The sequence below is a fragment of the Nothoprocta perdicaria genome, unplaced genomic scaffold (assembly GCF_003342845.1).
Source record: "Nothoprocta perdicaria isolate Ctin4 unplaced genomic scaffold, notPer1 scaffold_13, whole genome shotgun sequence".
Classification (NCBI taxonomy): domain Eukaryota; kingdom Metazoa; phylum Chordata; class Aves; order Tinamiformes; family Tinamidae; genus Nothoprocta; species Nothoprocta perdicaria.
The window spans coordinates 4,910,928-4,933,576 of NW_020454427.1; the positions used below are offsets into that span (position 1 = coordinate 4,910,928).

The 22,649-nt window shown below is 42.6% G+C and overlaps 1 protein-coding gene across 1 annotated transcript in view; it reads right to left on the minus strand.

Moving 5' to 3' along the window:
* Positions 1-15,174, minus strand: part of MTMR7 (myotubularin related protein 7) — a 38,226-nt gene extending 23,052 nt beyond the window's left edge. The window contains exons 1-3 of the mRNA XM_026033638.1: positions 15,029-15,174; positions 13,777-14,110; positions 410-532 (exon numbers count right to left, since the gene is read on the minus strand). Of these exons, the coding sequence (XP_025889423.1) occupies positions 410-532; positions 13,777-14,110; positions 15,029-15,174 (603 nt within the window). The remainder of the gene's footprint in view (positions 1-409; positions 533-13,776; positions 14,111-15,028) is intronic.
* Between the last annotated feature and the right edge of the window lie 7,475 nt (positions 15,175-22,649).

A 22,649-nucleotide genomic window follows, 5' to 3' on the forward strand; every position in this document is an offset into this window, starting at 1 on the left:
ACTATGCGCACGTGAAGAAATCAGTGCAGCAGCCCAGGCGGTGGTGCAGAGGGGCAGGAGCTGCCTAGCTCTGGGTAGCAGTTCACAGCTAGAGCAGCTCAGCAGCTCTCCTCACTTCTCCCACAGCAAGCAAGCTGCGCTGTGGTTGACAACAGCAGCTCCTCAGCAACTCACAGCTCCTCTCCTGATGGTGGTTGTCCTTGCAGTCCTCTTACTATGTTGCCAAGTCCAGAATCCAGGAAGGATTTTCAAAATTTATCAAGCTGCAAAGGCCTTCAACTGGAATTTCACATTTGCTGAAACTGTATAAACTAATTCATCATATTTCAACTCTTTTGCAAATTATTTTCAGGTTACTATGGATTAAGTTTCTTGCACTTACAGCTAGTCGGGGGGGGGGAACCCTTACCCATGTTTCTTTACGAGTTTCAGAAGCATTTTCCACAAATATGACATGAGTAGCTGTTAAATACAAGGTGCCCAGGGTGGCTTTTCTGGAAGATACACGATCAAGTAACCGAACATTTTCCACCTGAACAAAGAGATAACAGAGGGGAAAAAAAATTAGCTGCGTCATAATCTAACACAGTGAGATCTCAACATCCACATTTTGTCTATTACAAAGTCAAACAATTAATGCTAAGATAAACACTTACCACCTAAGAAATGCAAAAATATATGAGGTTAATCTGCTTTGATAAGCCACAGAACATAGATATGATCACAGGATAGYGGAGATCAGAGGGGACTTTTTGGAAGTCTCTCATCCAACCTCCTGCTCGAGCAGAACCAGCTCTGAGACTGGACCAGGTTGCTGGACTGTCCTCATCRTGGAAAAGCTTCTCCTTACATCCAAGGATAAAAAAAACAGATCACAAGCTGGAATAATTCCACCGAAAAACCACTGAATCCATTAGTGATATATGTAATAGTTATTTTTGTGGTCTGGAGGCCCATAAAACATTTTTATACTGATTCTTAAAATGGGAAGAGCTGGTTCAGATACTTGCTTTCCCCTTAAACATGTTCCCACTGCTCTCAGAGGGAGGGTCACTTGCACAGATATAAGATACCAAAATATATGCCTAGTATCTCCCAAAATATGATGCCATAAATGATGAAGCTCCAAACGAGATTTCTGGGGAAGGGAAACAAGGGAAACCAATTGAAAACTGAAGGTTTTTAGCTGGTTTGGCTCGTGTTCTTGTGTTACTAAAGTAGCAGTCTAGTCAACTTCTCTCCCAGAAAATGGTATGGGAATGCCCAAATCCCTTTTTGGTTTATAGGAAAATTGCAGAATGGCTTAAAAAAAAAAAAAGAACAAAAAGGAATATCTCAAAATTAACAAGGTCAAGGCTCAAGCAAATAATGCTGGAATGCCTTAATATTGAAAGAAAACAAACAAACCATCCTTCGCGTAATAATATTGAAAAGCACAGCTAAAGCCATCTGTCCCAGGAATGCTCCAAGATGAAAATCCATGAAAAGAAGATGCTCCTCATGTAAGTTCTCTTTTGTGTCATATGAAATAAGTATCACATGAGTATTTATATGTAAGAAAAAATGTTATATTGCCTCACCTAACTCCAGATCTCCCTTCACCTTCCCTTCTTCCTGTGGGGCTAATTCTGCAGCCAAAAATCTGCTAGCAAAGGATGTCCCACTCCAAAGACCACTTCTGTCTTGAGCTCCTCCTTTGACCTCAGCAACTAAGACCCTGTGACTTCAGCCAATCTTAATGGGAACCAAGGGCTAAGCAGAGTGAGGCTTCACCTCGCTGGATGTAAAATGGGCCTTGTCCTTGTGCTGCACTGTTGCCAATAGGTGAATCCAGAACACCTCATTAATCCTCAGGTAGATGGCTTTGTAGCTTGTGCACCATTAATCTTTTGTGTACAGTATGTGCCACGGGCACTTGATCTGACGGCATATGGCATTTTTGACTGAAGGACTAGAAGGATAAAAAAAATCAACACAGTACATATGAAATGGAGTAAAAAATGGCTAAAACAGTCAATAATTAGTCACTGAGGTTTCCTATTAGGCACTAGCGGGTTTCCTATTGCAGCCATTTTGAAAACGAAACTAGCATTTTTTTTTCCTAAAAACATGCCTGGTGCAAGCAAGTCGAACCYGGGAAGTTCCTATAGTAACATCTGCCTCATAGTGGGCTATCCAAACGTCCCCTTCTGGTTTTGTGGCGCTGCAGTGGTAGCAGAACACGTGCCTTCCTTGAGGCAGCAGCACCGCGCTGGGACACTGATGGGCCCGGGGCTGCAGGACATCTGCAAGGCACTGGCTCCTCTTCCTTGCATCCTCTTTTCACTCAGGACTCACTGGCCCTTTGGGATTTCCTGCCATATGTAGGACTGCGGCCTGATAACTGCCCGAGAGATACGCTCCCACTAGATCCAAAGGGACCCTGCTGGTGTTTGAAGTTCATGGATTGACTTCAATGTTGCTCCAAAATTGCAAGCAGTAGAAGGGAGTGGGAAAAACACAACCACATCATTTTTCCATTCAATTAAATACAAGTTCACACCAACTTCTTGGAAACCGGAGCTGAAGTCAACAAGCACAAATAAATAAAAATAAAAAATAAAGTTTATTTTATAAAAATGAAATAAACAACACAGAGAATCCACATTAAATTGACAATAACTTTCTCAAATGCTCTCAGAGGTGGGACGTAGCACTGGATAGGTACTCTCAAACCTCCACAGAAGCAATTCTTAGTAATTCTCTGAAAACACAGGACAACCAGAAGGATGCCAGCATCTCAGCTGTGGTGATTACTATGGGAATACCCAACACATTGCACCACTTTTTTAAAGTCTTTAACGCAAAGCGAGGCAGCTTGGTAGCAGAATGCTTAAAATCAAACAACTAGTAAAACCGAGTCTTCTCCCTAAAGGCCAGTTATAATCTTTTTTAAACAGAAACGAAGCTGCTAGAAAGCAGAATAAAGGCTTTTCCCAGGACCATCTACTTCAGAGGTCACATACCGGGATGAGGAGGAATGGAGGAAACACAGCATAAACCCAGAAAACACTCAGTAACTCGCAAAAGAGGAGGTACAAAGACAAAGACCGGGACACTGTGCAAACTCTAAAGAKAACCCGCAGACAAAATCGTAAAGATGAGGTTTGCCTGCACAGAGCTGGTGCCTCCACTGCGGTCCAGGCTGTGCCGTGCGGGCTCTGCTCGGTGCTCGGGGAAGTCGTCACTCCCGTGTGCCACCCAACAGGCTGAGGTCATTCACGGCACGAAACCCAAGGCAGGCAGACGTTCGTCCAGCCCGACACGGCCTSAGGGCTGAATTTCAGCCAGACCCCAGGACCCAGCAGCGCTAACAAACAGGACTCTGGATTTCTTTTTAGTAAAAGTTAGTGTGAGTAAAGTTGCCATAAGAAGTACCCTCTAATTCCCATTTCTTTCAAAAACACCTGCAATAGCTGCACAGGGTCAGTTCAGAGGTTCATGCTACTTGTTTCTTACCTTTTGACTAATAATGAGAGTTAATAATGAGAGACCCTTCACGCATACCCCATCACACTGAGGTGTCTCCAAGTCCTTGCATGTCTGTGACAGAGACCACGCTCAGATGAGTCTGGAAGACCAAACTAGCCTCTATCAACTGGATCTCCCTGGTTCAGTGGCTTCTTCAGAGCAACTTCAAAGGTTCTGTGCTCCTCTGGAGAAACCCTGTGATTCTTCCCCCTTATATCATACTTAAACCATTATTTATTGGTTTATATAGAAGAATATTGGTTTATATTGGATTATACAGAAGGGAGGGAAAAGGAAGGGAATGTAGGGGAGGGCTGCAGCTTCTACCAGTGTTCTCAGATCAGGTATCATATTGGCTACCTCCCTTTCTTCAGGATTGGGACACTAGCAAGCACCAGGCTGCACACCACGGCTATCCACGTGACAATTCCACATGACARTTTAGTTCTTTTAACCTACCTCCGCTCCTGGTAATTTGCTTTACTGTTCTTTACATAATGATGCACTGCTTCTGAAATCCCTTCTACTAGAAGTTTCTTGGTGACAAATCTCCCGATAAGTTCTTTATAGAAAACCATAAACTTCCCTAATTACCTTTGCTACTTTGATCATTTACTGGTCCTATAGGTTTTCTGTCAGGATTCTGCCTGTGCTTGAAAAAGACATTATTTGACAAGTTTTTATGCTTTTATCAGGTTGTTCTTCCAAATCTCTTTTGGCCTGCCTTATCATGTTTATATATTTAACTTGTTTATGTTCATTTTTATATTCCTCATTTAGACATAACTTGAACTTGAAGGAAGCCCTTTTATTTAGAATAAAAGAAGACTTTTTTAATAAGAGACATCCTCTTACTCCTTCTCCCTGCTGTTTAGCTATGCAAACCTTTTTTTGGTCTTCTAAAGTCTTTTTCTGGAATTTGGCTCATATTTAAACAATCTTCATGACTTCTGTAAACATTTTAATTTTTGGCTCCCCTTCTTTTCAAACAGTTTTCACATTTTCATGTAGTTCCCTCTTTGAAGTTAAATATTGCCATGGGAGATTTCCCCCCCACCTTTTTTTTTCTTTTCTTTTTTTTTTTTTTTTTGCTATTTCAGGAACACAGAATCATTACACAGAAGTTCTTTAGTAGCTGTATTTTGAACCAGGTCTTTCTATCCTCTCTTCCAGGACTGCTTAAGACCAAGTCGAGAATTATTTTTGTTCTTATAAAATAACCAAAGAGCCTCTGCATAGTCAATCATTTACATATGATACCTAACATTTTATTAAGCATCAATTTCCCTGGCACATTTACCCATTCTCCTTTAGTTAAATGATGTCCCCTGCTGCTATTGCATTTCCTGCCTTCATGCCCCGTTTGATCTTCTTCAGCTTTTCACATGGACCACCTCCATTTAGGAAGCACAGCCAGTAYTAGAGTCCCAATACTGTATTTCTCCCATCACTATATCCCTGCAGTACTTCAGTTTTATTTTTCCTCTTTTTAATTTTAATTTCTATCTGTAGAGAGGTTATGCTTTTGCAGCACAGTTGACCTATGAGATGTGACCCTATGTTTTCTCCAAGAYAAAAAGCTGCTCTTCCACTGGCAAATCTGTTTCCAATCTGTTTCAAAACATATTTACTAATAATTTGCCTCAGGAGCTCCTCAGGAACAGCTGAAGTCTAAACTCTAAATGGATTCAAAACCACAGTGCTGGATTGCTGCTGTAACTGTAATACGGGTGCAAACCACAGGTCCAYACCATTCTAATACTTTTTTAACCTGGTAAGACGCTTTATTCTGTACCAGTATTACATTTCTGAATAACGTGAAGAGATATTTTTATAGGCTGAACCTGTTGTTGAAATTTCCTAACTGAATTTAATATAGAGCTTGCTGAGAGCTTGGAAGCAGTTACACCGTGCAGTGGTCTATGAAAACTCATGAGTCTGAGAGGAGCCTCCTTTAATTCACACACGTGATGGGAATTCAGACCTGTACCAGCCATTGGCACTGCCACCCTTGGCTGTTCTCTGCTAAACTCTGATTTACAGTAACTCGGCTTCAGGAGCAATAGGGTCTCTGAGCTCCCAGGAGCTGGTTCTGAAATCTCCCTGCACAACCTCAGGGTGACACACACGGGTTTCAGCCATGACCCACCTGGGGCTCTGCTGTCTAGCTTCCAGGGTATCAAACCTTGTGGAAAAGCGGTGTCTTTCACCTAGGTGCAGAAAAACAGCAAAATAAAGGAAAAGAAAGCCAGCTAGATTTCACTCTATTGATTACAGGAATCTGAGAAGGAGACTTCTTTCTCCTTCCTCACCCTTCAGAAAAAGAAAGCAAAGTCAAACAGTGTCTGTAAGTGGTTTAGGGGAAAAGTACAATAATTACCACAGGAGAGRAACGTAGGGTGCAACGGTGCTTTGGAAGAAGCCCAAACTTTCAAAACTTACAAAAAACTTTCAAAAACTTACAGCTCAGTGGGAAATGAACATTAAGAACAACAAAACCAACCAACCAACCAATCAGCATCAGAAAAAAGGACCTGTCCGAATTCGCCTCCTACTGCATTTTTGAAACCAGAACTACTGCAGATTTTATTGGAGAACCTAACTTGTGAAAACTGAGGAAAAAGCATCCACACCAGGCACAGGCACTGGGCCTGAAACAAGCAGCTGCCGAGAGAGATCAGAGCAGAAAATAAATGAAGAATAAGAAGGAGCCAAACCAGCCTGTGAGGCTGAGMGCTGGACGTGCTCAAAGAGCCAAAAGGAAAGCACTAACCAAGCCYGTCTGCAGAGCAGCATCTAAGCAAAGGCTTTAATGGCTTATTTGAAGCTCTTGCTCCCACCATTTGTTTTTGCCGGATGACCGTGGTTGTCTAGGCTTAAAGAAAAGAGTGCCAAGAGATTTATTTCAATGATTACAGCCCCTTACATGGGGATGAATAAAGCTGGCCTGAAACTCAATTTTCAATGCAACACAGATGAGGGGAAAAAAAAAAAAAAAAAAAAGGGAAAAAAAAGGAGGCAAAAATAGAAGTTAAAGGGAACACAAATTAAGAACAGATGGAAGGCACTTTTTGCTCGGAAAATAAACATAACAAATGACTTATGAACAAGATTGCCATGAGGTCATTCAAAAAAAGATGTCATATTAGGGAAAAGCATGGGCCAAAGCTTTACTCAGGCACAACTCCCACCAGTTTCACTGGGGCTCCCACCTAGGGAAGAATGGCAAAGATGCGACCTGTAAGTGTTAGGAAAGGCTGGCATGCCAAAATGTTCTCTTAAAAATACCCCTGTGCCCTCATAGATTTTGACTTTCTGGCATGGCAYGTTTTTAAATGCTTCTTGAATATGGGATGTGCATGCACTGGAAAAGTGAGAATAAAGATCTATTCAAATATCTTTAAAAATGCAGAAAATACTACTTTTCATGCTGCTTGTGATTTCAYATGGAGAAGTGCTTTCTGATAAATGAAGGATCAGCTTTGCTTGTGGGCGTAGACTTGAGTGGGAAGAGGAGAGAAAAGCTGTATGGCAGATGGGTAAGACAGGAAAAAAAATAGGCCTCAGAGAAACCTCAGTCATGAAATTCTCCACATCTCTGCTCCTGGAGGCCACAACTGTCGGTGAACGTACTACTGACATCAAGTGGCCTCTACCTTCCAATTTTCCCGTTAAACAAGATTTTGGATTGCATCACGCATAAGGACCAGCTTAAGTACCCTGGCACGTGACTGTGCAGCGGGTGGAGGGTGCTGCAGTGGCTCTTGGAGGCTGAGAACGTGAGGACGCACCAGTGCAGGGAAGGGCTCGCGGCCAAGGGAGGAGCCTGGTGAGGAAAAAGGAGCCCAAGCCAAGGGGAAGAGCTGAGCTTGCTCTTGCTTCACCCAGGGTGACCCAGCCATCCGCGCGCAGCCAGCAGGGAAAAGAATCCAACAGGCGAACGAGCAAACGCTGGTATCTTCTCGTTTCTTTCCCCTGTTTTTGGCACAAAGACGGCACGAAGCTGTGCTCATTAAAGGCAATATACAGTAAGTGATCTGTTTGTGTAATCTTGGAGCAAGAATAAAGGGAAGCTGAGTTGTCAACTGATGTTGCCGTTTAATGTGGTTTCCAGTCTGCTTCATAAGAATCATGAAAAGTGCAGCTGATGCATGAGGCTGTTTTATTTTTTCTTGTTTTAAAAGCGTTCCCAAGAGCAGTAAAATAATGCACAATCTGTAGCGCAGGTCAAAAGAAAGACCCAAAGCCAACAAGGCCTGTGTACACCAAAATGATTAAATTGAAATGAAGACACCTTATGCTCAGTGTCATGCTTCGACACTGATATATTTTAACACTTGAAAATATTCAAGAAAAACGGTGTTGTATAACAAATGCAGGGAGTGCAAATGTATATAGCATGACAATACGGTGTCAACGCTGTAACACACAGCTCTCCTCCCCAGTGGAAGAACTTCTTAAGTTTTCTGTTCAGTCACTTCAACCTGATATCTAAATAGCCTTAACTTAGGATAAAAAGACCTTCCTCATCTCTGTAAATCTTAAAACACTTGCCAAAACTCCTTATATCTTCAAAACTATGCACACTTCAGCTGTCTATTTTAGAGCAGAACTACCATGCACAGCAGAAARCGATGGTGAAGATTTTCTCTTTCAAAGAGGATATTCCGCAGGCCCAGAGATTCCCGCCTTGACCACTCCAAAGCCCAGCCTCCCAAATCCTCCACTCCAACCTCAGGCTCCTCAACTGTGCATAAACACAAATCAAAGAATGCACCGCAGACAGGCCATTTTAATGATTTTCAGCATCATTTTTTAAGTGCAACAAATTTCATAATTACCAGATTTGACATGGGTACCAAGACAGCAAATGAAAATTTGCAGCTATTCATGTTTCTAGAGCTTATCTTATGACTTTATCCAACTAACTCATTACTAAAGATCACATTATTGAAAATATGGAAGTCCATATAAAAAAGTCACACCATAAAAAAAGTCAAGAAGAGATCTGCCCAGYTCAAGATTAGGAAATACTTAGGAAATATCATGGACTTTATAAAGCAATTCAGAATAGCAAAGTAAACTAGGAAAAAACAATAGCTAGAAATCTAAGGAATTAAACTATCTTTTCCATTAATACTGTGAGTTATATTGGGGACCTCACAGGGGAGAAGGTGGCTTCTCACTCCCATATGTGGGAAAGYATTTCATATTCATTCATATTCATATTCAGAGAAGCAGTTATTTTGTTTTAACACTATAGCCAAAGCTGAGATAAAGTGCATATTGGAAACATGTATATGTATAAAAACGAAATTTCACAAGTGAAAAGGCATTCAGAATAAAAGTCCCCTTTTTCCCCCTTCTAGACCAAAAACTTAAAACTTTAAAAAAGATCACGTAAAACAGAGAGAATCAAGTGAAAATAGACCCCAAACCACAGAAGCTAAAATGCAGTATTCATAGCCTCTTAAAGGCAGTGGGATTCTTTCACTGCTTTCAGTGACTTTCGGATTAGGATCACTGGCTCCATCAGTGCCCAAGTTTCAGGATAGAAACATCTTGCCAGGCGGATCATGGCTCCATGGAAGTATCCAAAGCTCCCAACTCCACAACTGAACACGAGTCTCCCACAGCTCCCAGCTGCTCCCGTTTGGGTCACAAGAGCTTCAACCTCACGGATCCTGGAAGCAGGAGCAGGCTCCGGTTAGGGCTCCAGGCTGGATCCCTGCCTGAGGACTCTGGAGCTCCAAAACCCCAGTCTCTAACTTAGTGGGTGATGTGAAGGGAGAACAGTTTGCAGATTCCCAAAAGCCTCCCAACAGACGGGAAAGCTGGCTGTTTTACATCAGCATCCTGCTTATGAGCTGGCAGGACGTCACCTACAGCAATAGTTTCTGTGACTCATTTTGGTCTGGCAGAAAAGAATGTGCCAGTTTGAAGCAACGTGATTGAAATGTTCCTCGTGAGTTCCAGACAGAAATAAACGCRAGAGCTTCGGGATGGAAAGCAAGTGGAGTCCAGCAGAAACACTCTCAAAGAAGGAAAATAGCAACACGATAACATGATAAGCCTGGGAAAAAGAAACGAAACATCCAAATGGGTGAAGAAGAGGAAAGAAATACTGCTCAGGAAATTAAACCACAGCCAAAGCCCTCTAATGCAGCACAGCAAAACCACTGCGTGGCCTTCACATACACACAGTGGGGATGAGCCCAACTAAAACCATAGCGTGGGAGAGGAGGAAGGCAAAGACAAGAAGAGAAAGTTGGCTACGTGATCCCCTGGAATTGCACAGCAACATTTCTTTTTAGCAGGTGCTAATTTAATTTCACTGATCACGAGGCTATCTTGAAACCCACCCAAATCAAAGGCAGCCTTGGATCTCCTCCAGTACTGTTCCAAAAAGACACGCTAAGTGGCTTATAGCATAAAGTTGATAAGAAAAATGAGATTGAGAAGGGAATTTTCCAGCTGGATTGTAAGTCAGTCAAGTTAGCTTTAGAAAATAYGATCTGTGTGTGAGGTAAACCATAAATACCAATTATAGAAGTTTGTGATCTGTCCTGTAACAGGCTGTGGTCCCGACTTCCAATCAAATATTGCTGCATGTTTGAAAAGCCCAAATTCTCTTAGCTATGTTAGAAAAAAAAAAGAAAACAAACTACCTTTAAACTGAGTTGGAGTTGAACTAAAGGGGTAGCATGAATGCACAATAACCATGATTTACATGATGGTTTGGGCATATTCTGACTAAATCTTTTAAGAATAATGACTGTTACAAGATTCAGTTTAAATCCAAACTGACATTAATAAGCAAGTCCCTTGTTGACTCTAAACTAATTCAAAACCAGTATTTTAGGAGCAAATTTCAAACCAAGATTTTAAACCCACCTAGATACTCTCTGCAGTTCTGATTCCAATTTAATCATTTTATCCACATTTTAGCACAGGATATTGCAAATCTCATCTACACTAAATTTGTCATTGGTGATGAAAGTTCCTGAGCACAAAGATGCAATAAATGAGACCTAAGGAAAACTAACTGCACACTGAATATGCAATTCCTGTAGCTATGGTTATTCACAAGTAAAATTGAATGATGCACAAAATTGGAGACAAAAGTCTGGAAGAACTAGGGCAGATATTGTAATCCATTGCTTTGAATATAACCAGTTAAATTGAATGATATCTCTGAAAATCATATGAAGTGTCTAGCCCCAAAATAAGGTCAGCACTTCTTAATCATGATGATGTTAGATGACTATTGCTGATGAAATGCACCTATTGAGTAACTTCTAAAACCTTGGACATTTTAACAAAAAAAATTCCTTTTTTTTCCTTTCTTTTTTTCCCTTTCTTTTTTTCTGCTGGTAATTGGGTTAGCTAGCCTAATTTTGTGGTTTGGAAGTTGAGACTTTGGGGGGATTTTCGACCTGGATGCCTGTGCCTGTCCTTTCCCCGGGGTACGAGGGGAAGCCTCCAGCGCACATTCCCGCTCAGATCCCACCGTTGCCTCTGCACTCCTGCCCCCTTGCCACTCCACTGAAGCAAAATAGAGCTTTCCACCCCAAATTGCAACCCAGACATGGAAGGCTTAACCTCAGTATCCCCTGCTGTCTCAACAGGAGGCAAGCAGAAAGCAATGGTAGAAATGATGGCTTGAAGACGCCACCACCCAGCAGGGCAGGAGGAGAAAACAGCCCAGGCCACACAGGGTCTGGTCCTGCCCAGGTTCACATGGGTGCAAACTGTTTCCTCATAGAGACACTGGGAAAATCAGTTCATTTTATAAAGAGTTTTGAATGAAAGGTAAGAATTATGTAAAGGAAAGTAAGTGTAAAACAAAAGGAATTGTCTTTTTTGAGACATGGGAGTATATCCTAAATTCTCCCTGAGAGGGATCCTAGAAAGCAGATAGCTTGCTTTAACAACACAGAAATGAAAGCATGAGAGCAACCCAAACCCTCCCAAGGACTGTGTTAACAAGAAACACTGAGCCAAATGAATTTCTGGCCTGGYTCCACTGAAGCCGGTCTTTACTCCGGGGAAAAATCCGACATATCCTTTCTTAGATGGTGTCCAGTAGGCTTGCTGCCAGTGTATAAAAGCCAGTAATATAGAACATGGGTAAATAAAGTGATTAACACCAGTGCATGAGGTCCCTCCTTGAAGAAAACCCCTCTTCAGAGCTCATTATCCATCAGCCTGGCCATGGCCAGGAGCTTCTCTACACGTGTTAACAAGACAGGCTTTTAGTCTAYACTGACATACTGCTCATATATTTTGGAAGGTTATGTGAATTTAGTGAACATTGCAGGTTCTGGCAGTAATCCTAGACTATCTCAACACTGGATCCATACTAATGGCAGAGAGGGGCTTTATTCATTTATTGTTTTTACAAGATCATTGCAGTTACATACAATGTTATTTAGCAATGAGTAACTGTTAGCTGCTCTTAAACGCACTCTAATTATAACCTTCTGGCACAGGGTGACATTTACCTTGCAAAAACATCATTACTGCATCTTTATGTAGGCATAAACACGCACCATATGTGCATTCTGCATTCTAACAAYAACATTGATAGAATATTAAAGAGCAATGGCATTCTGCAGATAAAATACTGTGATAGGCATTTAACTATTGATTGTCAGATTAAGGAATACAAATGAAAAATAATGGAGAAAAGCAGTTTTGTCAGCTGGGCAGACTAAAGTAACTGTTGGAAAACTTGGTTTCTATTTCTGCTACTGACTTGATGTTTAAGGTCTGGGTTTTTTTAAGATTATGTGTTGGATTTTAAATGATTCCGTGCTCTGTAGGTTTATACCCTTAAAGGGATTCTGCCTTTAAGAATGCACTGCCTGTCCTGTTCTACTGATTCAGAGATGACTTTATCGTAGCTCCTGACAGCAGCGTGAGGAAATGCTGGGAACTGGGACTGCGGAATCCTCTCCCGCTGAGCAGGATTCCCATCCGGAGCAACAGTCCGGAGTCACCAGCGCGGCGCCTTCCCCAGCCCCCTGACAGAGCACAGCCCTTTCTCGCYGCACAGTGAAACCCTACGGACCTGCTCCTAGAAAAGGCAACGGGAAAAYTGCCATTGCCAGCTCATGGAGGCCTCCCATTCACAGCAAATATTAGCCTTTATTTCTAAGCATTTTTTTTCCCCTTATTAATTTATTTTCTCCATTTTCCTCCTTCATGTTTTGGACATTCTTCAGCTGACAGTCACAGATATCTGTTCAAACAGCTTTCAGTGGCCATTTCAGCAGTGGTCTTGCCTGTGGTGGAATAGATTCATAATATTCCCATAACAAAATTATGATACTCTTCATTCACACAAGGGCAAACTAAATACTTACGAAATGAGAGGAAAAAAAAAACGAATAAACCAAAGTTTCTAAGGCAGTGGGGTAAATTACTGGCTTATTAATATGCCCCAGTTTAGCACCTAAAGACCAAAAGACCTAGATGGAGCAAGAAGAGACCTCAAATTCATGTCAGCACCCTGCATATGGATAGCAAACAATATATATACACAGATGAAATACGAATAACTTTTAAAGAGTTGCTTTGGGGTGAAAAATTGTAATAAATGAATAAATAAGGGTACATCCTCCTCCTGCTCAAAGCAGCATATTGCTCTGGTCTGTTTTTTACGATAACAGGATTTTCAATCTGAATTTATATATATATGTGTGTATATATGTATGTATGTATGCATACATACACRCATATATATCTGTGTACATATATATATGAGTGAATAAATCGCGGCCGCGGTGCCCGGAGGGGCCGTCGCCAGCAGGGCCCCTGCTCGCCCCCACCCCGCTCCTCCCGCGGGCTCCGGCGGGAGCGGGGACCGGGCCCCGCTGCGGAGCCAGCCCCGGTGCCGGTGCCGGTGCCGGTGCCGGTGCCCGCCCGCCGCCGGGACCCACCTTGGGCATCCGGATGTGCTCCATGGCGGCGCCGCCGCACGCGGGGAGGCCGCGCCGCACCTGGCGCCGGCCGCGGGGGGGCGAGTGAACAGAAAAGCGCCTTTTTTTTTTTTTTTTTTTTTTTTTTTTTTTTTTTTTTTAATATATATTTATGCCAGCGTTTCCTGGCGCGGGGAGGAAGAGAAAAAGGAGGATCCCTTAAGGCGGGTATGGTGCCCGTGTTTGGATGCTCGCAGGTCACCCTGGCTCCGCCTCCCCACAGCCGCCCCGCTCCCCTGCGGCGCCGGGACCGCCGCGCCGGCACCGGCACCGACACCGGTACCGACACCGGCACCGACACCGGTACCGACAGCGGTACCGACACCGGCATCGGCATCAGCACCGGCATCAGCACCGGCATCAGCCCCGGCCCGGCGCCAGGGCCCGGCCCGCTCAGGCCTCTGCGGCCCTGCCGGCTGCCCTTACACACACAGGCAGAGGCGGTTCTGCTCTGAAATTGCACCATTTTTGGTGCAATTCGCCTTTTCACGGTGCAATTCAAAACCGTTTTGGTTTGGTTTTGGTTTTGTTTATCAGCAGAAATCAGAAGCATCAAGGGGGGCTCTGCCGAGGCGGCCTCTTCTTCACTTTGTTCCCTGGCCCAGCWTGGGTAATACCTGAAAGAAAAATGCTGCACTTGCTGCATCCCAAGCACTCAATTTTATTTACCTCGGGATCTGCCCTCTATAGTTTCAGTGCCGTTTATTATAATTTCTGTGAGCAAGAGCTCCATGCTCTAGAGCAGCTGAAGTTCCCTTCACATCCTGTATCTTGTCTGCAGACAGCAAAGTGAGCTTAATCTGTTCCATGTAAACCAAAATACGAGCTTCTTGAAGCCACCATGAAAATACGAATTTATATTTTTCTGTATGGGAACAAGGGAGCACTGGATATAGCTGAACTGGCTCCAGCCTTCCCAGCGTTGCTCCAGTCCAGTCCTGTGGTCCCTCAGCACCACAATATTTAAAGCCAGCTCTTTGGTTATAGGTGAGAAGAGCTGGGATATAAGCCAACCCTTGACCTGACCATTCTGTCTCCATCCTCCATAGCTTTGGCCTATTTTTGTCCCTCTTTCTCCCATAAATTCTGTTTGTCGTTGGATAGGAGAGGATGTTTTGAACATGTTTGGTAGAAAGAGATAAAAAGGAAGATTAAATATTTCAATAGGTCTTAAAGTGATACTGGCTTCAGGAACTGCATAAACCTTGCACTTTTCATATCATTTTTTGTATAATTTTCAAGCCTGCATCTATAATTTTCAGCRCCAAAAATTTCTATGAGGCAGCAAATGCCCTAGATTCTGAGACATCATCAGAGGGAAGAAATGTGCTGCAAACTTCCATCCACTCAGTTGACTGAGATCTGAAATGAGGGCTGGAGACACCATTTTCTATTTGAAAATACACTGGATGGTGTCCATAGCAGTGCATGAACTGCCTAACGTGTAGACTTTGCAAGACTCTCACAGAGGAATATTTTACTAATTCATTTTAGGCCAGAAATGTGCTATGAGAATCAAATAATAATTAACTAACCTTGAAATATGTTTCCTTAGCAGTCGCAACTCGTATGATTCACTGCATATGTTAGCATCTACAATGAGTAAGTCAAGCTGGAAGACAGCATAATCACTTTTCCAATTCTCGGAGATACTTCMTTTTTCTTTGGTGCCTTGTGTCATTTGGTCCAGCCAAGTCGTAGTCCATCTCTGGGTCCCAAAAAGGCCTTCAGACTTTGGTGAGAATGTGCTTTGTCTGCCGCAGATTCATCAATAGCTGCAGAACTAAGACACTCCTCAGAGGAGAGTGTTTATGAAGCAAAGAGTTCCTCAACATCCTACCAGAATTCTTCACCTGTCTCACACTGGTGGAATCATTTATGTGAAAATGCAGCTAAAACTGCCACGTGTTCAGAAAAACATTTCAGCAACTGCATTAGGACCCAAAAGCTTCAAAATCTCTTAGATTTTTTACTTGCATTTTATGAAAGGTAAACATGTTAGATCTGGAAGACTTTACAGGTTTACTGTAATTTTGCAAATTACATTTTACTAATCTAAAGATGTTTCCCCATATGTTGCATTTTGATATAAAGAAATAAAAATTCAAAGAAAACTGACAAATTCAAAGAAAAAAATACATACTTGCAATAATATTTATTTTCAAGTGTACTCTTTTAATTGTAATTTGCATTGTAAGACAGACACAGCTTTATAGACACTTACTGTTATTTAGAGAAGAAATCCACTTGAAACTGGTGCTCTACCAGCTTAGCTGCTGCAGCAGTGGGCTCCCCATAAGGGTCTCATCCCACAGAGTGTGGGATGAAGGTTTGGAGGAGAGAGGATGACTATGGATTGAAGGCCAAGGGTACCGGTGTGAGTGCGGCTCTGAGTCTGRGATAAGGGATGGAGCWAAAAAAAAAAACAAAAAAAAACCCTTAGAGGCTCTAATGACATGACATCATGGGATGAACATGGTGAAGTCAAATGTTTTTTAATTCAGCACTGGCAYAAAAAGGGGACTGGGCAACAAAGCTTTCTCCCTCAGGTCAGCAAAACAGGTCACTGTATGTTATTTGTTTAAAACAACAAACAGACCATCCAAACAGCATTATCTGGGACAATTGCCTGACTTCATTATCAGCCTTCTAATGGGAATACCCGGCAAGATCCACCACAAAATGGACTACAGGTAAAAATGGAATACAATGCGTTTTTTTTACTATAGAGAAAAATACACTGATACATTTATGTGAACATATATGTATCCGCAGAAACACACAACTGTTACACACTGGAGATTCATGTGACCTATAAATTGGTAATTATAGGTTAACAGTAATGGTACGTAATAATGTAATATATTATAGACATATTTACTCTGTAGCTTGAAAATTCTTTTCATCCAGTGTTTCAGTGTGTGACTCTAGTGTTTTAACCCCTTCAGAAGATCATTTTTTTTCCCCTTTTGTMAGGGTTTTCATGCCACATTTCACGTGATAAAGACAAATTCTTCAGAAACAGACTATCACTGCCTTTTGAAATACAAATACCAAAAAAGAATATCCTGTAAATCCAAGTTCATTTATTAARGGACTTTGGACACGCATATCAACATGGGCGGCAGATCCTCCTCTCAGGAGTCTCTCCAGGAGCTGTATAGCCGAATACAGACCAGCTTCTCACCGGTTAAAACTCCCTCTGCCTGAGGGCCCTAGGGAGGCCCACTGGAGTAATGGAGGCACAGGAAGAAACAAGAGGCCTTGCAAGGAAGGCTCTGAGCAGGGCTCTTCCCACAACCAACCCATGTTCCCCCGGGTAGCTTCACGGTGTTGTGGTTCCTTTGCAGACCCTTTGCCGTGGTGTGAAGGTCTTTTGCCCGCAGCTCCTTTGCGGCCCAGCTCATGGTGGCCAAGTGGCGCCGGGGCCTGCGCCGCCGCTGCCTGAGCYACAGGCGAGACAGCCCGGCCGGCGCCATCCCTCCTTCTTCTTGCCACGGCTTCCCGTTCCCTCTGCAGTTCCCTCTGCCCATGCTCTGCCTTGCTGTTTATCTCCTTTTAGTGTTTGCAAAACAAGTGAGCTCGTTTCACGCTGTTTGCTTTGGTTTGGGGCTCGTTTCACGCTGTTTGCTTTGGTTTGGAGCTCGTTTCACGCTGTTTGCTTTGGTTTGGGCCGTCGAGTTGCCTGTCACGTTAGGATGATGAACCGGCCTCCCACGTGGCAGGGGAGCCAGCTCAGGGTGAGCCGTGACCCTGGGGCAGGGGAGGCAAAGAAGAGAATAATGACATGAAATGTGCCCCTTTTGGCAGGGAGTTGAAGGAACCACATGAAAGCAAGTTGAGTTGGCCTGAAGGACATCAAAAAGGGGTAATTTAACTCACTCCTGCTAGACTAAAGGCCTCCCATGGAAACTCCCTGTGGCCTTTACCTATGGCCTACTGCCACAGAGGGACGGAGCCAGCGTGCCCGGGACACAGATGCACATGCAGAGTGTGTAGGTGTGTTTGGAGCATTTGCACCCTGGATAATCAGTACCCCGGATTCAGAAACAGCATGTCTGTTTTTATTTGTTAGGTAACTTGGACTTCTTCAGGAACACACACGACCCAAGTTCCTTGCTGGCCTCGTACATGGGCACAAACTTCTCTCCGGTTAATCTGGCAGAAGCTGCATGTGACAAGGTAAAGGATCCAGGGAGCAGCTTGCGCTTTATTGTTTAACCCAGCTCTTACTAGGGTTGACTTTTAAACATTTCCCTCAGGAATTATTCAAAGAGATCCTTCATTTTGCCTCATTACAAAACATTGTCCATGTATAAGATTGCATTGTTATAAAAGGAAATATCCACAAGAATGCCAGCAGACCTCTGGAAACTGGGTATGTTGCAAGTTTGAAATGGGTAGGAGATAAATAAAATAGATAAAATTCAAAAATGACTCAGAATGCAAGGCCAATTACTAACATGAGGATTCTCCCACTTGAGGGAGGATTTTGGCAGACAGTAAGTGGCTATTATATGAGTTTCAACAAGATAAGGACAATTAACTCAGCTACTCTAAACACAGTGTGCAGACTGCTTTTTGAAAAGATTCTGTTCTTTTCAGTGATGTTTGTTATATGCAATATAATAAACACAAGATGCTACATTGTTCTTAATACAACACGTTTGAACAAGCCATTGCAGTGCGCTGGCAGGTCAGCAATGATGTACCTGGTCTCGTATGTCATATACCATTAAGGGTACAGCTATTAGGGCAACAGAGCACATGGAGGGGGCAGAAATGGACATTCCCAATGCAGCCAGCAGGGAAAAAGACACACGGGAGGATTCAGAGCTCTTAAATCCAGAAAGTTGTGTTAAATACTGCTTAGAGATTTACTTCATCCAGCAGATTCATTTGTGGAGATGCATCCAACTACATTGTCTCAGCAGTTTGCTGGAAATCAATTGCTTTATCCTGCTCTTCACTGCTTCTGTAGCAGGACACTGCTGTGACTGCCGCTAGAGGATAAAAGAGGAGCCGCAGTACTAGGCCAGACCTGAACAAGCCTGCTCCTAAATTCAACCTCCAGTCATATACAGAAACTTAGAAGAACAGCTCATGTCTTTATTTTCTTAAATAACATATCCTTTTCGTTAAAATATTCATGAAGAATATATTGCTTTTCCATTCAGTAATAGGACATTTTGCAACTGGGTATACAGCAAAATCAGCCATAAACCAGGAATGATGGTAATAACTGTTCGTCTTTGAGAAGAAGTTGTTAGGACACTATAACAACACTTGGAGAGCCACATAGGGATTCTCCAGTGTGCATCAGCTGTGATACACTGATTACCTTTACAGTGTCTCATCCAGATGCCTAGTTACAGAAACAATATCCCTTAACTCATAAGAGAATGTTATTAAATTAAAAGGAACATATTTTCATCTTGTAACACTCAGTCATATGGTCAGCAAACACTCATGAAAAGAAAATAAAGCTCCTGAGGTCAATGTAGATCACGACTGTCTGTTTTATGAAAGAAATAGTATTGTTGATTGAAAAATAAAAATATGATATTAGGGTAGCTTTGAACATTTTACAATGAAATTTAATAGTCTACATAAGGCATAAGGCATTTTTTACCAATGTGAGGAAAAAGAAAGGGACATGRTTTACTTGGGTTAGCAGAAAAAAGGGGCAGAGGAAATAGAATAAGTGAGTAACCAAGGAACAACATGGTCTTTGTATAAGAATTAGCTAAAGCTATGTTTAAAATACYGAGAGTTAGTTTATCTTGAAACTTTCCATTGACCTATGGTCATTTCTCAGCAAAACAAATGCAATCCTTCAAGTTGTGAGATTTATACATGAGTCTGTGGTGACAGTAGCTATTTTGCATTAGCTTCCAAACTTTGAAGGAGCCCAGATGATATGTGTATAGTAACCAGAAAGGGCATTTCTTCAAAAAATACAGTAAAAAAAAGATTTACTGAAATGATATTTACTACTTTTTTCTTACCTTTTTTATAAGGCGGTAAAACAAAATGAAATTCTTTGAATATTTGTGCAGAGCAACCAAAGCTGAGGTGCTTCTTACCATCTCACTGACAAGCAGCAATCGCAGTAAGTGGTGGGAATCTGTTCTGGCTCACTTGTGCTTCTTGACATCCTTTTGATTTAGAATTGATTGCCTGGGCACCTTATCTACTGCGGTGTTAAGGAGATAAACGGACACTGTGAAAGTACAGTCAGAAATGTCTTACTTAGTAGTGTTCTGGGAAAAGGAGATTCAGATCAAGTGATAATCTTTCAGTTATTTGACAAGCTATTTAGCTTTCTGAGAAATGGCTGATTAAGCAGGAGTCATAGGAACCTCAGTGTTCAGGATGGAAGGATGCTGTGATTGAACTCACATGTGCTCTTCTAAAAAGCTCAGGAAATGTCTTTTTTTCTCTAACTCCCAGTAGCTTCTTACCCTGCATAGTATTAGATCCRTGTTCTTGATCRCTGTCAATTATTTCCATAGATTACRCCTGGAAAGACACTGTTTGATGCAATCTGTTCCCGGAATGGAGTGTCCAGGGRATTGTTCCAACACACTCCTGCAAGCCATGACCAACTATCATGGTTGATAAATGCATCAGCTATTACCGATGAAAGGTCCACATCTGAGCAGAAATGATGTAGCCTTCAGGGAAAAAGAAAAAAAAATAGAGATGAGATGTTTAAGATAGTTACATTTACAGAGTGTCATTGCTGCCTGATCTAGACTCTTGCTGGCCAGGCACATTTCACCTTAGCATACTTGTGGTCAACTGTGGATCATTATGGACTGTTGCTACCATCATTTGGCCAACATTTGCAGTTTCCCYAAAGCTGTGCTGACTTCCATCCACTGTCAAGATTCACAGTGCAATTTTCATATTCTCATCTGTGTTGTCCCCACCTCATTCATCCACATATTTACTGCACCACTTCTTGCTGGAGGACTGTGAAGGATAGGCTAGATACTGCTATTCCACTCAGCAAAATTGCAATTGCTTGTTGCACCTTATGTCCTTCTGCTTACTGCCATCGGTCATCCCTTCCCAAGGGGCTGCCCACAGCTGAATCTTAGTGCAGATGGAGGTTTAAGCAAAGCGTATCTCCTTATACTCTCCATAGTGTAAGGAAGACTGCAGAACTTAGTAAGAAAATTCAGTTTTAATATGCTTATGCTTGTTCATTGTGTAGCAATACTCTGGCCAATATGGCCAGCAAGCAGTGTTGGGAATGTAATACTGTGATAAATACTGCATCCAGTATTTAATAAATGCTGTAAAAAATACTGTACCCAGCAGATTTTAAAAAGGGGAGAAATAAAATCTAACTAACCGAGTAAATAAAATGAAGGCCTCTATGTTGGATGCACAGCAAAAGCAAAACAGAAACTGTCTTCTCAAAGGGATTTAACTAACATCCCACATGGCGTCCAGACAGACAGCTGTTCTTCACTCCTTTTGGGCCTTGCCTACTCCTCAGCTGGCAGGGGATTAGGACCTGTAGTGAGGATGCCTGGAGACTCTGAAGTCCTGGAAAATCTGGAGGCTCTTGGTGCCAAGAGGAAGGCAAGCACAAGACCTGCAGGCTAGGAAATGGAAGCTGATGTGCCTTTTTATCTGTATGGCTGGGAACTTCTTGTGGTCCCTCTGCAACAACTTTAGCCAGTTGCCCTTCTCTTTGCTTTCTTTGTGGCTTTACATTATGAATTTACTCTCCATTTCTGTTAGATTTTCATTGCACCAGTGTACACACTGTTATGAATGGGAGAATATTACTGAAAGAAGGTCTACTTCTGCGTGGCTTGCTCCTCCTTCCTCCTAGCCAGGATGCTCTCAGGGATATGCCCACTCTCTCATGCCAACCAGCAACCTGTCGTGTAGCATCTAGAAGATGCATGAGCTGCTCAATTTCTCTTTTCCTGCTGGACTGCTGATTGCACAAGGACTCCAGCAGTATGTGAGTGATCCAGCTTTGGACTGGAGAGATTGCCAGTGTGACTGAACAACGGGCAGATGTTGACCTTGTTTGCGGAAGTGTGGGGAAACAACCCCCCTCCTCAAGTCTCCAGTGTGAACAGGAAATATTAATGAAAACTCTCAGAGCTGAGAAGAAGGAGAGATTTTGAAAATGATTATTTTGTTAATATAAAGATGATGTTCTGTAATCTTATCATGCATTATCATTTTGATATTTCTGTTACGTGACCTACTCTCTGTATGGGTGGCTACAGACAGAAGCATTTGAGGAGGGTGCATAAGATGTAGGTGCATCTTTCCTTAGGAACTACACATGGAGTAGAAATTATCCATGTAACCATGTGCTTCACTAATGATGGACAGAGAGCAAAACTTTAATTTGCTACTACATGGAAGTGCCCCTTAAGGCCTGGGAAACTGCTTCAGAAGACTCTTGTTCTCACAGAATCACAGAATGGTTGAGTTTGGGAGGGACCTTTGGGGATCATCTAGTCCAAGCGCCCTGTACAAGCAGAGTCACCTAGAGCACATTGCACAGGACAGCATCCGAACGGGTTTTGAAGAGAGACAGCACAACCTCTTTGGGCAACCTCTTTCACTGCTCTGCCACCCTGACAGTGTCAACAAGATATATAGAGTCCAGAGTTCTGCAAATTGCATGAGATATTCGTGCCTTGTGCAGCAAAGGAGGCCCTATCTCCTTCCCTTTCTTGAAGCTGCAAGGACAATGGCTGGGGAAGAGGTTAATAATTCAGGTGCTCTAACAGCCTATGAAGGCTGAAGACATTATGAATAGGTCACAGTTGTCACCATGGAGTTCCCATAAAGACCAGGTCCCATACCTGTTCGTGCAGTGTCTTCTTTATCACAGATAGGGTGCCCCAGTTTGTGCCATGAACACATTTGCAAGCTGCCCCAGGATACATGCTATGGTTCCTGACCTGCCTTCATTTCTTAAGTGTGAGTCAGGATCCCTGGATGAAAAAGATGAAGCTGTTTGGATCTCCCCTGCCCACAAAATCTTCAGCTTTTTCCTAATACCGCTGAACAATGATCTCTTCTCTTCTCTTCTCTTCTCTTCTCTTCTCTTCTCTTCTCTTCTCTTCTCTTCTCTTCTCTTCTCTTCTCTTCTCTTCTCTTCTCTTCTCT